Source organism: Suncus etruscus, chromosome 10 (genome assembly GCF_024139225.1).
Source record: "Suncus etruscus isolate mSunEtr1 chromosome 10, mSunEtr1.pri.cur, whole genome shotgun sequence".
NCBI lineage: Eukaryota > Metazoa > Chordata > Mammalia > Eulipotyphla > Soricidae > Suncus > Suncus etruscus.
Genome location: NC_064857.1, coordinates 93,834,208 through 93,851,899, shown reverse-complemented (window position 1 = coordinate 93,851,899; position 17,692 = coordinate 93,834,208). Strand labels below are relative to the sequence as shown.

The 17,692-nt window shown below is 38.0% G+C and overlaps 1 protein-coding gene across 1 annotated transcript in view; it reads right to left on the bottom strand.

Moving 5' to 3' along the window:
* The window catches only part of GALK2 (galactokinase 2), a 142,328-nt gene that overhangs the window by 54,516 nt on the left and 70,120 nt on the right, over window positions 1-17,692 (bottom strand). The window contains exons 6-7 of the mRNA XM_049781456.1: window positions 16,941-17,039; window positions 15,342-15,494 (exon numbers count right to left, since the gene is read on the bottom strand). Coding sequence (XP_049637413.1) covers window positions 15,342-15,494; window positions 16,941-17,039 — 252 coding nt within the window. The remainder of the gene's footprint in view (window positions 1-15,341; window positions 15,495-16,940; window positions 17,040-17,692) is intronic.

Sequence of the window (17,692 nt, the reverse complement as noted above, 5' to 3'; positions counted from 1 at the left end):
CAGGCACTTGATCCCAGGAAACTGAGCCAGGGATACAAGAGGAGAAAATCTGTGAGGGCTGTTTGCAGCCTTGCTTTCAAGGGCAACCCTCACTATGTGGTTTTCTTCCCCAGACAGAGGAACGAACATACAGAAGTTCACATTCACTTCAGCAATATTCCAGTTCACTGTTGGGTGTACTCAGCACTCAGCTCAAAGGTTCACACAACCAATTTGGTGCATATTTTAATTAAGGATGAAATCGCCCACATGTCCTCAATGACAGCTGCACAGCCATGGACCGCTGAGTAGCACAATTCATCGTGGGAGTGAAGTAGGAAAGCCACTTAAGCCCTTTGAAAGTTGGCTCAGAAAACAGAAAGATGTCTTGCAGATGAGGGAGAAGGGTGAGTAAGATTGCTGCAACTCCAAAAGAGAATTTTGTGAGGGGAACTGCCACTAGCAGCCCTGGTAACTGGTCTGCTGGTCTCATTTGTAAAGCTGGATGATGGGTCATTTCAACACAAGCTACTCAGCAACAGGACAGGGAAATAAAGGAAATCAATTCTTTACCCACATTCACCATTTTCACCACTGTAAACATTAACGACCCATATTCGATATGGGAGCTTTCTTAACTGTCTCACACTCTGGGGACAAGAAAGAGTGTTTTCCACATTCATGGAAAGACACAGATAAATCAAACCAATTTAAGGCTGATTATCCTCAGAGGCAAGCTTGACAAGCAGACCCTGGGGAACATTAATGTGGACAGGTGAGGCAGTACTGCAGCCCCTGAGATCTGTGTGAATAACTTTCTAGACGGGCAAGAAAGCTGAGCTGCTTATCCCCTAACTCTCATCCATCATTACTTGAGACCTGCTTCCATGGCTTTTATTTCCTTCCAGGTGGTCCAAATGCAAAATAAGCACTTTCCAGTAGCTAGAAAACATCCCATCAGAAGAAAGTTGCAAGGTCTTTCAGCAAGAGGGTATGGTAGAAAAGTATGAAGATATGGACCTAAATCAAGAACTTATTTGTTAGAATCCCCATTTTGACTTTCTGGTTGTTGTTGTTGTTTTTTAGCAGCATTAACAAATCATTGGATAAAGTACCAGTTATCTCATCAGATAAGCAAAGGGTAAAATCTCTGGTTCTTTCCCTGAACTAACACCAAATAATTCATTCAATAAGTTGTAAAAAAAAAAATTATAGTTTAAAGCTGAAAAAGTAAGTAAAATAAATCATCTGTAATCATTTCAATGAGATAAACACCAATGTCCATTTTTGTAACCATGCAAAACATACTTTGTGCATACATACACTTTGACATAAAGAGATCAATCATAGCTATTTTGAGTCTACATGATAGTACAGTGGATGGGGTGCTTGCCTTGCATGCAGCACTGGATTCAATCCCTAGCATCCTATAAAGTCCCCCAAGTCACACTAAAGTGATACCTGAGTACAGATCTTTAAGTACAACTGGATGTGTCCCCAAAACAAAACTAAACACCATTTTTTATTATGCACTTTATTTTTCTTTTTGCTTCGCTCACCCCATGTGACATATATAATCATAAACACAGTCACCATGCTGACCTCTCCCAGTGTCACTATCCTCATGGTCCATATTCGTGTAGGGCCCTGGGATAAATGTGAAGAAACACATACAGCCTACTACTACCCTCAGCCAGGCTGCCTCCTTTCCCAAGGCAGCCCCATACACAGTACGGTGGATCTCATTCATATCTAATTCCTATGAACCACAATGGAAAGAGTAAAGGTAAAAGAAAACTGGACTGATTTAAACGAAGTGATCACACTTCCTTGGTCTGAAATGGCTAGATTATAAATTGGGGACTATTGATGCTACTTTATAAGCTACTGTGAAGATAAAGACAGTAAAGACACCCATCGCTTTCTGGTCCAGAAAAGGCACGCTGTGTGGGCCATTTTTCTCCCTATTGATAGTCTCCTGCCTCTCTAGTTACATTTTTTCCTCTTGACACCTCCTTTATACCTTTATATTTAAATTTTATGTTGGAGTTCTGAGGCCTTATCCAGCTCAAGAGAAACTCCTGGGTCGGTTCTATGGGCTCACTCTTGGAAAAGAGATCATATGGTTCTGAGAATACAACCCAGGCCTCCAATATGCAAAGCATGTGTTCAGCCCACTGAGCCATCTCTCCGATTCTTCCCTAGGCATTTAAATATAACATGTTTCCTGCATTAAAGTTCTTTATTCCTGAAGTGACCAATTTTATTTCCCTTCTATCACTGTCTGACAACCAGAACCACTGCTATTAATCACCAGTTTCAGGTCCTCAGCAACCTCTAAATCAAACACCCTCCCCTCTCACCCCCCATGGTGCTTCAAGATGTCCAAACTACTTGCAGAACCTCAGAATGTTAATTTTTAGTCTCAGACTAATTTTTAGTCTTTTTATTCCCTCAGTCCTTATAATTTTAATGAAACAGTGGCTTTGGCTAATACTACGAATACCACTTTCTTTCTTTCTTTTTTTTTTTTTTTTTTTTTTTTTTGGTTTTTTGGCCACACCTGGTGATGCTCAGGGGTTACTCCTGGCTATTCGCTCAGAAGTCGCTTCTGGCTTGGGGGACCATATGGGACTCTGGGGGATCGAATCGTGGTCTGTCCTAGGCTAGCGCTGGCAAGGCAGATACCTTACCTATAGCCCCAGAAGTAAGGTGTCTGCCTTGCCAGCGCTAGCCTAGGATGTACCGCGGTTCGATCCCCCAGCAGTACTACTTGCTTTAAATTCTATATTACTGACTTCTCAAGCATTGAAGGTGCTGGTTTTCCTCTCACTTCTCTGGTCCTTATAATAATTATTTCCATGCTCACTTTTCTCCTGTGATTTAACTCAAGTTATTTCCTAAATTTAATCCCTGACCTTCTGACCTTCGACTATATACACTTTTCTTCAACTAACTAAATATATTATTTGATTTCAATTATCTCAAAACAAATACATCTAAACTCTAATAAACCTATCACTGAAATACATTCCAAAGCCAAATTTCTAAACACTCATAGAGATTCCCACAGGGAATGGGACCTGAGCAATGGGGGGGTCAGAGCAATGCACAGCAGTAAGGCGTTTGCCTTGCACACAGCTGACCCAGGACGAACCTGGGTTTTATCCCAGTGTCCCATATGGTCCCCCAAGCCAGGAGCAATTTCTAAGTGTATAGCCAGGAGTAACCCCTGAATGTCATCAGATGTGGCCCAAAAAACAAACAAAAACAAAAGAAATTCCCACAGGAAAATTACATCATCTTCCACATTCTGGTCACCTTCTAACCTAATTTCTGCAAACAAAAGGTAGCTCTATGATCATTCCCCAATATTCCAAATTGAAACTAAAGCACCAACGGACGCAATGTTTTGGCTTTATACATGTGTGTGTGTCTGTGTGTGTGTGTCTGTGTGTGTGTGTGTGTGTGTGTGTGTCTGTGTGTACAAGTGTTTCCTGAGTTCCCACTATTTTGCAGGGCTTAGGTCAATAAGCAAAGACTAAAGCACTCACATTTCCTGACTTCATGAAGCTCACAATCTGTCCATCCAAGGAGACAGATGTTAAATAATAAATTACACAATGAATAACTTAACCCAATTGTGACTAACCGTTCAAAAGGAATATCCAGGATGTGGTAAAAGCCTATAAAAAGAAACTAAAAGGAATGAAAGTAGAAATGGTGGTCAGGGAAAACTTCCTCAAAGTAATGGTGTTCATGCCAAAAGGACGAGAGAAACCCAATCATGGAGTCTTGTCCTCAATCCTTTCCTGGGTTTAGTCATATCTTTCCTCCTCTCCCTCCTTTTTATTTCCATCTTCATGGAGCCAATATTTTCAACCCACTTCTTTTCAACCAAGTTGGTGCTGTCAGATTACTACTTCTAAAATACCTTCCTAACAAAATTAGCTCTCCACTGTCTTTGGATCCACGTCTGGGTAATCTTGAGTACAGCACTGAAAATGCTGTTATGATCTGGTTCCATTAAATACATCCACCTTCTTTCTCAACCTGTGTGCTCTCTGTCCTACAGCTAGGATTCCCCATCTTCTAAATAATCTGCACTAGAAACTTGGCAGTGTGTTCTCCTGCCTCAACAGGCTAAATGAAATTGGCCACATTCTTGGGTATTTGGTTTTTCTCCACAAATGTCCAAGGACACTGCCAAAGTCTTGAGAATATTTTGCTCATTTCTCACATTCTACCACCAGAGAATAAGTTCCAGGTTCACCACTAAGTGACAGGAAGTCAAAAACTCTGAGTGATGGTCTCAGATTAGATAGGCTCTGTAAAGAACCCTGAAATCTTTGAAGTATCAACACAACACATGAATCTCTCTCCTTCATTGTTTCCCATTTGCCACAACTTGCTCGAGGAATTCAAAGCAGCCACATCCCTTTTGACTTACCATAATACTTATTATCAAGCATCACACATTTTATTCCCCAATATAATTAAGGAATACTCTTTCTTAGACATGAACATTTATTATGAAAAAGTGTGAGCCACTGAATCTGTGTAAAACATGAAAACCACAGTGCTCATTAAAGATTTCTGGCCACTTTGTTAATTTAAGACCATACAAATGTGCTTTACTTAAAAGTATCATTTACGCAAGAAGCATAATCATTATGACTCTCTATTGAGTTTGTTCTGAAATGTTTTTAATTTTCGTTCAAGTGGGTATAAAGACTGAATTTTAATGCATCTGCATCAAGTAGTTTTGGGACACTGATGGAAAGAGGTAGGGAGGCAGAGTGACAGCAAATAGGAGCTTCAGAATAGAACAATACACTTTAAAATAAAACAAAGAACATTCATCTTTATTGGTTTAGTTTACTTCACTGGACAACATACATAGAAATATACTCTTCTAGAGGAGGAGGTTGGGGAGACAGGAGAAAAGGTAAACTAAATGCCAGTCATTATATTATGCCATGTGAAACATTCTATCTAACGACACTCATTTTCAAAATCATCCTAGTCATTTCTTCACTGACAGTACATTTTTACTGTCTAAAAACAAAATTTACCTACATTGAGACAGCTTCTTTACCTTTCCCCATTTGAGTTTATTTTCTTATTTCATGAGTACATTTCCAGCAAAAATTATATTTATATACATGTTGCTAAAAATAAAAGAATGAACAATCTTACAGGGAAAATATACTTAGCAGGACCCAAACCTATGTATTCATAGACAAAGACATATTCCTAATATTAATTATATATATACATGACATATACATTAGCAATTTTATCTTTATTTATTTCTCTTTTGTATATAACCTGAGATTTTGGTGATTGAAGCAACATGGTTCAGAGAGGATTCTACTTCTTTTCTGGGTTTTGTTTGTTTGTTTGTTTTAGGGTCACATCCAGCAGTGATCAGGACTTCTAGCTCTGTGCTCAGGGATCAGGGATGGCAAAATTCAAGGTGATGCCAAGGATAGTACCTGAGTCAGCTGCAAGTAAGGCAAGTCTCCTTGCCTGCTGGTATATTACTGCTCTGGCTCCAATTTTCTGGTTTTCTACTTCATTTTTTAAAATAGAACAAGATTATATAAAACACTGTGTTTTATCTTAAAAAAATGTGTAGCAAAAAGCTGAATTAATATGCCAATTGTGCTCATCAAAGTGCTTCTAAAATGCATGTGGGAACTATAAGGTTAAATTCAGAAGATGTCCTCAAGAAGAATACAGAAGATGACACAGAGAAGAAGCCCAAGAATTCTATAGCAAATTAAGGCTTTCAGCTACTACACTTCCAAAAGAGATACTCTGGCTTTAAGCTAAAATTCTTGAAGACTTTCTTTCCTCTTCATTGATCTTACATTTCCAGAAAAGAAGGTCAGAGTATGAATCCACTCATGTGCCTCCTACTTGTATAAACTCACCTATGGAATCATTGATTCCATGATAAAACTTTAAAAACAATATTGTATATGTTTGAGGTCTCCTCAGGAAGACAACATTTACTCATTGACCTCTGGAGAAATGTTCAACAAGAATAAGCCTTCAAACAAAGACACTAATTTCTTCCATCTCCTCTAAGAGGAAATGTATCCTAAAGAAAGACAAGTTCACTGAAGCCTGACTATTGAAAAACCTTACTTTTTCTCATAATATGTACTATCCTGAGTTTAATATTAAACATTTACTTTCCATATTTTTAAACTAACTAAATGTACCCTAAATTTTAAAACATTTAAATAATGGTTTTTGAAAAATACTTAAACCTGAAATTTTCCAGAAAATTAAAAAAAATACTTTTTGGACTCATCATGTATTAGCTTTCCACTTCAACTTTAGGATGATGAGAATAAGGGCAAAATAAGTCAATCAGAAGAATAACTACATAATTCTACAGCAGGTGGGCACATAATTGGCACTTGTGAAAAAAACTGTAAGACTAAAAAAAAAATAAAACAAGTCAGAGAATTCCAAGAGTGGCCCTTCATTTGTTCAAATAATGACTATCCTTTGCCTACTTTGACCTAAATGTGTGCCAAGAATTAGGACTATAAGAGTTACAAGATGGTAAACAAATGAGACCATATCAAAATTATGAAGCTCCTGCACTGCAAAAAAAAAAAATAGGATGAACAGAATAAAATGATACCCCAGACACTGAGAGAGAGTATTTCCCCACCATTCTTCTGACAAGGGGCAAATATCCAAGATATAGAAAGCATTTGTAATTATTAACACAATAAAATAAAGTACATCAAAAATGGGGAGAAGACATGAACAGAAACTTTTTCAAAGAAAACATAAAAATGACCAAGGATATAAGAAAAAAATTCTCTGCATCACTTATCACCAGGGAAATGAGTATCAAAACAACAGTGACATCTCATTTCATCCCTGTGTAACTGGAACACATCAGAAAGAACAAAAACAACTGATGTTGATCTGCATGTGGAGAAAAGGAACTATACCCACTGCTGGTAGAATGTTAACTGTTTCATCTCTTGAAGCAATATAGACAATCCTCAAAACAAAAACAAAAACAAAAAACCCCAACTAGGAATTAAGCTCCCATATAACCCAGCAATTCCATTTCTGGACATTTCTCTCAAGAACCTAAAAACTCGGGGCCGGAGAGATGGCATGGAGATAAGGCGTTTACCTTTCATGCAGAAGGTCATCGGTTCGAATCCCGGCGTCCCATATGGTCCCCCGTGCCTGTCAGGAGCAGTTTCTGAGCACAGAGCCAGGAAAAACCCCTGAGCACAGCCGGGTGTGACCCAAAAACCACAAAAAAAAAAAAAAAAAAAAAAAAGAACCTAAAAACTCTAATCAAAAAAGACTTTGTGGCCAATAGCGATAGTACTGCTTGTAGGGCATTTGCTCATATATGACTGACTTGAGTTCAATTCCCTAAACCCCATATGGTTCCATAAGCCCCAGCAAAAGTGATCCATGATCACAGAATCAGGAAGAATCAAAAAGCAGACAGGTGTGACACTCCAAATGAAAATAAGAAAAGACATGTGTGTCCCGATATTCAGTGAAGCACTCGTCATGACAGCTAAAATCTGGAAATGATGCAAGTGTCTAAGAACAGATGACTAGAAATATGGTGCCTATACATATTGAATATGTTTGGTTATAAGAAAATAAAAAAACATAAAATTTGATACCACATAGATGAAACTGGAGAGGATCATAATGAATGAAGTCAGCCAAAAGTGGTAGACATACAGAATGATCCTTCTCATATTTGGGATATAAAGAAATATAGTAGGAAATTTTTTCTTAAAAGACCCAAAGCAACAAAAACTAAGAAATGGCTTACAGGACCAAACTTACCCTGACAGTGAAATGAAGTGGTGGTGGGAGTAGGAGAATGTTGAGATGGAGATGGGAAAGGGAGGGAGGACCTGAATAAAATGGTAGAAGGAAACAGACACTGGTGGGAAGGGAGGATGTAGTGTTAGAATGTTATATTCATAAAATCCTCTAATTGTCAAATTGTAAGGACATAAATCACAGGGACTAAAATTAAAAAACCACTTTTTGAAGAATTCACAGATGGACATAGTCTTACCACACAGATAAAATCAAATCAGGAGACCAATGTTGCAGAATTGTGACAAGTGTTAGAATTAAGAAATGCAGGGGCCAGAGCGATGATGCAGTGGTAGGTAGGGTATTTGCCTTGCACACAGCTGACCCTGGGCAGACCGTGGTTCGATTCCCCCAGCATCCCATATGGTCCCCCAAGCCAGGAGCGATTTCTGAGTGCAGAGCCAGGAGTAATCCCCTGAGCGTTGCCAAATATGCTCCCTCCAACACAAAAATAATGTTGGTGCTAGAAAACAAAAGCTTCCTAGAGACACATTTAGACTGACTTTGAAAGGAATAGGGGAAGAAGGTTCTGGATATGTGCTATGTCTCTTAGGTGACAAGAAGCATCCTGGCTGAATTGGACTTACTGGAAGTGGGGGATGCCAAGAAAGGAAGACATGAAATGCCCTGAATCATATCTTTTTTTTTTAAGATTTCTTTTTTTTTTCTTGTGAGAATAAAGATGCAAAGAAAGAGGACAAGGTGAAGTACAGTGGGAAGACAATCACCCATAAACAGAATTCTCAGAAGAAATACCCTTGCTGACACCTTAATTTTGAACTTTCAGCCAAAGAACATTAAGAAAAATAAAACAATAAAAAACAAAACACATGCACAATTACTTTGTCCCTCAAGTCCCCAGATTGTGGTATAACATTTCTTAGCAGTACACAAACCAATCTAAAGCCACAAATTTTATGTAACTCCTGTAACATTAAAGGCATAGTATATTTTTTACAGTTCCATGCACATGCATATTAATTTAAGTTAACCTCAAAAGTTTAAGTGTTTTTTTTTTTAAGGATTAGAATCAAAGGAGCACAACAAAAATGGTGTTCTAACATAGAGTGGCAATTGTTGTTTGCATAGGCCCAGCAAAATATGGGGGACATGGAAAGAAAAAGCTTTGGCCTAAATACAAGGAGACCTTACCCCTAAAGTTGTCTGGCATAAGACCAACTCTTGACTCCAGGCATACTAGGTTGTCCAACCCAAGCCATTGCCTGTGGTACCAATACACTTTGCTTTTTCACACAGTCGCTGTTGTTGGTGTCAGATTTTTGTAGTTAAAGATCCTAGAATCTGTGCATATCCTACATCAAAGTTAGGATGATGTGGAGCATCCTCTAGTTTCACCTCACAAGTAGAGGGCAATGCAGAGAGCCCTGTCCTGAAAGCAGGTCATTGTTTTTGTTAAGTCTTCTGGGTGTTAAGGGAAGTCTTTTTTGAGTAGGTCGATGCCAGATCAGTGGTAGGGTCTTCCCTGGTAGAGGATTGCTTCAGGTGATGTTATAGACAACTGTGGTTGTTTCATAGATGCCATCCCTGTTTCAGGGGTGAATGGAGAATGCCCATTCTTCTGAGGCCTGAGCTGGATCATTATGACAATGTTCGGGGTATAAGGTCCCATTGTATAAGATTTGTGTGTTCCTATCTCTATTATATAAGAACTTGTTTGTATGTATAGTATTTTCCCACTTTAAAGTGCCTATGCAAAAGAGGAACAATGCCACATGGCGTTATTGGTGCATATGGGGGTCATTAGAACAAGTCCAACAATCCCCATGACTTGGTTCTAACATAAACTTTAAACTGAGGGACTCTTCTACCAGAAATCCTTATTGAACAGATCACAAAGAGAAGAACAGACAAAATGTGGGGAAAATCGTCACTGTATAAGAGAATATTTAGTGAGAGTTATAGCTGTTAAATAGAATTCTCAGAAGAAATCCCCTTGCTGACACCTTAATTTTGAACTTTCAGCCAAAGAACATTAAGAAAAATAAAACAATAAAAAACAAAACACATGCACAATTACTTTGTCCCTCAAGTCCCCAGATTATGGTATAACATTTCTTAGCAGTACACAAAGCAATCTAAAGCCACAAAATTTATGTAACTCCTTTAACATTGAAGGCATAGATATTCAAAAGACATATGCATGTCCCTTTTATGTCTTTTGAAAAAGTTGGGAGATGTTAAATACAGTGCACCACTTTGGTCTGTGATTTGGACTGTGCAGTACTGAAGGTATAAAGGGTAAATGTGGGGTAATGATAGTTGGGGGTGAGGGAGTGAAGAACTAGAAATGAGCTTGTAGGGGTAAGGGCAACGGCAGAATTCAAGATGGACATCCTTAATCATAAGGAATACTATTAATATATTATATATAATATATATTATATATTAATATAACTGTATTGAGGGAAAAAAAGTTGCCAATGGCTGCCCCAGTGCAACTCAGCGCAACCCAGCATCTCCCAGCACCCCCCAAGCTAGGGAGAAGGCCTTTGGCCTAAGGTCTTCCCAAACCCCATGCCAGCAAGAGCTAGCCTCCAAAACAGAAAAGGATTCAGTAGAGAACCGGAAGCCAGACATCTGCCCGCCCTCCCGGAATCATATCTTACAAAACTCTCCAGACAGTGTGTTAAGACTGTTTTTACTTTATTCCAGTGAAATAAATTGATCTAAGCAAGAGATCACCAGATCAGATTTATTTAATCCATGATTCTAACTGCTCTCTGAAGAATGAGTAGAAGAAAGCACAGTGTAGCATTTGCTCTAGAATCCATCCCCAAGTTCCCAAACTCAGCTCTGTAATTGGTCATATAATGTTAGGTTTTGATTCTGCCATCTTTAATTTCTTTGTCACTTATAGTACCTGATTATACATCACCTAATCTCTAACCATTTTCTATTGCAAACCTCCAAAATTTTTATTTTCTCTTCAGTCCTGACTTTTTACATGTTCTCATGCTGCGGGAATTCAATAAGTACTTCCTAAATGGACTTCAAACTTGACTGGTAAGGGCCTACTATACACTGGGGTAGGAAAATGTCAAGACTCTCTTATGATTGGTATTTCCCTAGTACACATGAAAAATCTTGCTTGGGAAGAGAAGTTAAGGGTGAAGTAATACTAAATATATATTTAAATGAGAATTGGAAAAAATGGTGCATCTTAGAGAGCCTCGCAATAGAAGTTGCCATCACGTTTGCTGAAAAAAACAAGACCAGTTTTGGCCACTTCATATTAATTACCTCCAACTATGTTTCTGTAGTCACAAATATATCACATGACTGTGTCACACTGATACAATCTGTCCTCTCTTCTCCATTATCACCCTAAAAGACTTATGTATTCCCAAAGAGTAAGAATTTGTCATTGGGTCCCGAAGAGATAGCACAGCGGCGTTTGCCTTGCAAGCAGCCGATCCAGGACCAAAGGTGGTTGGTTCGAATCCTGATGTCCCATATGGTCCCCCGTGCCTGCCAGGAGCTATTTCTGAGCAGACAGCCAGGAGTAACCCCTGAGCACCACAGGTGTGACCCAAAAACAACAACAACAACAACAAAAAAAAAGAATTTGTCGAGCATATTATTAGATGTATTTATCTTTTGTGCTTGGAACTAATTTTATCTTTACTATCTTAGGAATGTTGCCCTAAGATTTAGGAAAAGAGAAAATAATAGGCATCAAAGAAGAAAAAGTTAAAAGAAAGGTTACTTCAAAATTCACTGGTATCCTCCATCTGCAAAAACAATCACAGTTTCCTACACCATCACCAGGAATAAAAATTCTACCAAGAAAGACCCTACTACCGCCATGGCACCGACTTACTCCAAAGAGGGTATCTGATTTTAGAGCAGGACTCTCTGCAATGCTACTAATGGTGAGACAAAACCAGAAGATGCTCATGTCACCTGGACTTTGACATAGGACCTGTAATGAAACCAGGATCTATAACTACAGAAACCTGACAGCAACAACTGTGATGGTAAAGAGCTGCTACTGAGACCACAGAAAATGACTAAGGGGTTGGACAACATAGTATGCCTGGAGCCTGGAGTTGGTCTTATGCCAGAATATTTCATGGGTAAGGTCACCCTGATTTTAGGCCAAAAGTTTTTCCTTTCTTTTTCTCCCATATTTTGCTATGCTTATACCACAAACACACACACACACACACACACACACACACACTCTCTCTCTCTCTCTCTCTCTCTTTATTAGTGTATCTCCTATCTTTAAAAAAAAAAGAGAGAGAGAGAGCGGAGAAGCTTCTGCCAACACGGGGAGCAGCAAGGCTCCATGCTGAATGCCTTTTTACCTTAGAAAGAGCTGCAGGGCTCAGGCTACCCCCAACAGTCTTCCCTCTTCTTCCTCCTGGACTCTGGGGCTATCCCTTTGTGCCTGCCCAGGGGGCCAGCGAGGTGAGTGCCAAGGAGGAGTTTAAAGGGGACCCCAGGCTTTGCCCAACCCCCACCCTGTACAGGGGGGCAGGTTTGAGGAAGTCTCTGGCAACTTTCCTTCCCACCAGAGTACATTCTCAAAGTATAGATAGTTTAATAGGAAATCACAGTGTTTAATTTATGTTTGCAATATACAGAATGTCTATGTTGTATACTGTTCTTCCCTCCTTGGCTCACCACATTATAAGCTCATTTATAGTCCTTTACTCCCTCACCCCTACTACCTATTACCCTACATTTAACACTTTTACCCTCAGTTCTTGGCTCCTCACGAAGCAGATCATTATCCCCACTCAAGTCAGCTGCCAACCAGCTCCCAAAGTGAATAGATAATTCTCTCAAGCTGAGAAAAAAACAATACTCTGTTGCTATTGATCTACTCTCTGCCACCTCCTGTCCCGCACCTCCCTTCAAACTATATCATATTTGCTACCATACTCGGTTTCTGAGAAGTCCTCACTCAAATACATTTCCTGATATGGGATTGCTGGGAGTCATTTTGCAGACTCTACAAGGCCAAATCACAGACCAAAATGGTGTCCCGGATTCAACCCCTTCCCAACTATTTCTAAAGACATAAAAGGGACATGTATATCTCCTTTGAATATCTTAGATGTATAACCTAAACAGCTCTAACTCTTATTGAATATCCTCTTATATAGTCACAATTTTGCCTACTGTTTTTTTTTTTTCTTTGTAGTCTGTTCAATTGGAATTCCGGTAGAAGAGTCTCTGTTTAGAGTTCATGTTAGAACCAAGTTACTGAGATTGTTGGACTTGTTCCCTCAGCCCCCATATGCACCAATAATACCTTGTGGTATTGTTCCTCTTTTGCATAGGCATATTAAAATAGGAAAATATTACATATGCAAACAGGTTCTTATCTAATAGAGATAGGAACACAAATTTTGTAATGCAGTGGGGCCTTACACCTTGAACATTGTCATAATGACTTGGCTCAGGCCTCAGAAGAACAGGCATTGCCCATATACCCTGAACCATGGATACCATCTTATGGAAACTTCCACAATTATCTACAACATCACCAGGAAGCAAACCTCTACCAGGGAAGACCCTACCATTGCCCTGGCATCGACTTACTCCAAAGAGGGTTCTTTTAACATCCACATGACTCAGCAACAGCAACAACCTGTTTGTAGGGCAGGGCTCTCTTTATCTAATGATGAGGTGAAACTAGAGGACATTCCACATCATCCTGACTTCAATGAAGAAGATGCACAGAAACCAGAATCTTTAAATATAGAATCTTGACACCAACAACAGCGAATGTGTGAAAAAATTTTACTGGGACCACAAAGAATGAATCAGGGGTTGGACAGCCTTAGTATGCCTGGAGCCCAAAGTAGGTCCTATGCCAGAAAATTTCAAGGGTAAGGTCTCCTTGTATTTAGGCCAAGGCTTTTCCTTTCCATTTCCCCCGTATTTTGCTGGGCCTATGCAAAAAAGAACAATTGCCACTCTCACACCATTTTTACTGTAATTTTTTAACACTTATCCTTTACAAAAAAAAAAAAAAGAAGAGCTTACTAAACTTTCTGCTAATGCTTTAAAAAAAGAATATATTTGAAGGACGATCTTACTAAACTTTCTGCTAATGCTTTAAAGAAAAAAGAATATATTTAAAGGACATCTTTGCAAACTTAGACCTGGTAAAGATTTTTCAGACACTACACTGAAATCATAACCCATAGGTCTGTAAAAATGCATTAATAGCATGCTCTTCATCAACATTAATATTTTCTACTCAAAAAATACACTGTTGAGATGACTAAAAAGAAATGAGCAAACATGTCACAGATAGTGAGAATATATAATATCCATAATATATATAGAATTTCCAAATTCAGGGGTCTTGGGCCCTCTATGATGTAGAGGCAAAGTGTTTGTATATACCAGACCATTAGGTCTAACACAATATTAAATGGTAAACAATTTAACTTTAGAATATAGCAGTCAAGAATTTAGGTTGTAGTGTGGGAGGGAATCTGGAGTAAGTGATGGAGAAATGAGGACACAGGGTGGTGAGAAGGAAAACATTGTATGCCTGAAAATCCATTGTAAATGCCACTTTAATCCCGGTGTCCAAATAAAAGAAAAAAATTTTAAAAAATACTTAAAAAATATGAAACATAAAGGCAATTTTGAATGGTGTCCACCTTATTTAATAATTTTGTCTTCAATTTAAAAAAATAAGACCCAATTTTTCCCCATCTTAAAGAAAGTTATTTTGGGAGAGAAGGGACAGTATAATTGAATTTAGAGTGGTGGGGGGTAGTGAATTATTTCTGTAAATATAAAATAATAATATAAAAACTGTTATAAGTCACATTATCTCAAATCAAGTAAGAAAACATTGCTGCTGCTATAGTATGTATTCTAACACTAAAATAAGTATTTATTTTTTGTTATATTTTACATTTTTATATATTTATGTTTGTTATATTAGGTATTGATTTATAATAATGAATTCATAAAACATGTAATGTCAATATAATTTCAACAAAATATTTAAAAAAGGAAAAAAAGGAGCTTACTAAACTTTCTGCTATTGTATAATGACTTTATTGGTGATACAGTAATTTTCACGAAAATACTTATCTGTAAACTTTTTCTTCCTTCTTTTCCATATTATTATTATTATTTTTTTAGTTTTTCTATTTTCTATTTTTTTTTGTTTTTGGGTCACTCCGGCAGTACTCAGGGGTTACTACTGGCTCTATGTTCAGAAATTACTCCTGGAAGGCTCGGGGGACCATATGGGATGCTGGGATTCAAACCACCGTCTTTCTGCATGTGAGGCAAATGCCCTACCTCCATGCTATCTCTCAGGCCCCTTTTTTCTATATTTTAATAACTTCACTTCTGTCATCCTGAAACAAATGTATTATGATCCGTTATGTCAACTATGTGATACACTTTCTTTAAATAAATAAATTTAAAAAAAAAGATTCACTGGTATCCTAAATTCTTACCTTGGCAGCCAGCCGACACTCCATTACCCTGATATTAAAATGGGATGTTGCTGCCTTATTCATTTCCACACAGCTGTTGGCAATAACAAACACTGCTCCATTTGGGAGTTTCACATCAGTTGCTCTCAGAGGATTAAATTCTATCAACTTGGCCTATAGGAAGAAAAAAGTAAGAGGTGAAACGTAATCCATTCAGATTTAGAAAATGTTTAATAATTTCTGCATTTATTTTCCTTAGCAAAAATTTTCAAAAGTGTATACATTTATTTAAATGTGAATCACTGACTTCCATGCCCATTAATGGAATCTGGAGAAACAACACTAAGGCTGACAATATCCTACTTTCGCAGATCTTAAAGTTTAGAGGGAAAGAATGGAAAGTCAAGCCTTTCCATTTTCAGGATAGAAGTATTACAATAGTAGCAATGTACAGGACATCATACAAATAAATATATGAAGCATGCTGCTCAGAGATAGTCAAGTGTAAGTAACTGAGAGGGAAATCTTAAGTCTCAATGAATAAACAAGAGTTAAGTTTCTTTCCCCAATTAAGGTCTTGAGAAAAGTGAAAATTTTATGTAAGTTCAGAGGTTTCAAAATAACGGAGCTTTTGGGTATTGAATTTTGACTGTATCTTAAATTTGGAGAGGTGAGGGAGAATACGAGATTAAGATAAAGGGGGAACAAAGAGTAATATTATGAAGTGTTTTGTAAACCCAAAGATTCTGAGATTAGATACCAGAGTCAACTTCTAGTACTCCTGCCATTATGTCAGCTTGTCGGATCTCATTCGACTCAACATGAGTATTTTCTCAGCATTAAACCAAATTTCCTCATGACTCACGTACTTTGTTTAGGGGTATCAACAACAAATATCCTCAATATAAAAAAATCCAGGTATTCTTAGAAAAAATGTCAAGCTTGTACAAATCTGATGACACATGAAGAAAACATTTTAAATAAATGCCTGCTTCTATTTTGGAAATAGGCAGTTTATGGGCAAAGACCAAAACCTCTGCTCTGCCTGAAAGAGTCGATAGCCAAAAGGAAGTGGTATCAAGCTAAGGAATTCATTCCTGGCTTGGTATCAACATTCCTTTTCCCACCACTGAAGCCCCAAAAATGTTGACAGAGAAAAATGATACCAAAAAGTAAATTATAAAAAGGATAGGTTGTGAATATATGTGGTAAGAGAAGTAACATTTGGGTTTCAAACCAACAAGAGATTATGAAAATGCCATGAGATGAAGTGATTTGAGACAAGGGCAGGAATGGAAGTCCCAATAACTAGAGTTGAGAAATCTCAACATATCAACATGAAAATTGAAGGGAAAGGGAAAAGAGAGGAGAGGGGATTAGGAAAAGTAAAATTACATTTGATATATTTTTTCAAGTATAATATTTATAATATTATACTTAATATTCTGGAAACCTCGGGAGAGATAATTAACACAAATAGTAATTAACTATTACCAAGCAGCTGAAAAATATCATCCTATAGTATGATGTCCAAAGTTAAGCATTCTGAGGATCTCAATCAAGCCTTTACACTCTATGAGAATTTTCCCTAGTATTTTAGTATAGCCAAATGATACTTACAGTTCCTTCTTCAGCAAGAAATGATATAGACTGATCCATTCCTCCTCCTTCAGTGCCAATATAACGCTCACTCTTGGCACAGATTTCAGCAAGCTCTACCTGGAAAAGTAAAGTTTGATTTTTACAGTGAGTAAAGTCATAAATCTATTCCTCATTCATTTCTTACACCAGACATGATAAATAGGTCTGAACTCAAAGCCAACTCTAACCAATGTATAGTAGCTACCTGGGGCACTTGTATTAATGAGGATTCCAAGTTATTATTAAACTTAGTAGGAAGTCTGCTATGGGATGGAATGAGCTATTGACTATGCACGGCCTGATTTGCTATTGTGAAAAGGCTCGGAGATCAACTGGAGAGAACCGAGCTTTGCATGCAGAAGGCCTGGGCTCATTCCCAATAGTTTCCCCAACACCATCAGGAACAAGTCCCAAATACAGAACTAGGAGGAATTTCTAAGCACTACTGTGTCTGCCTTTCTTCCTTCACCCCACACACAAACATCCTAAGGCAAGCAGTTTCTCTGTTTCTATTTCTTCAAGCCCTCTCTACACCATTATCACCCAATATACTTCATACAGGCACTAATTCATTTCTGCTTCAACTTCCTTTGTCTCCTAATAGTGAATGATTCCACAATCCTTAAATCCAACAGATGAGAGATCACTCTTTACCTATCCCTTTCCTTCTGACTGACTTCACTCCACACGATATCCTTTAGTTCCATCCATGTTGCTGAAAAGTATACAAT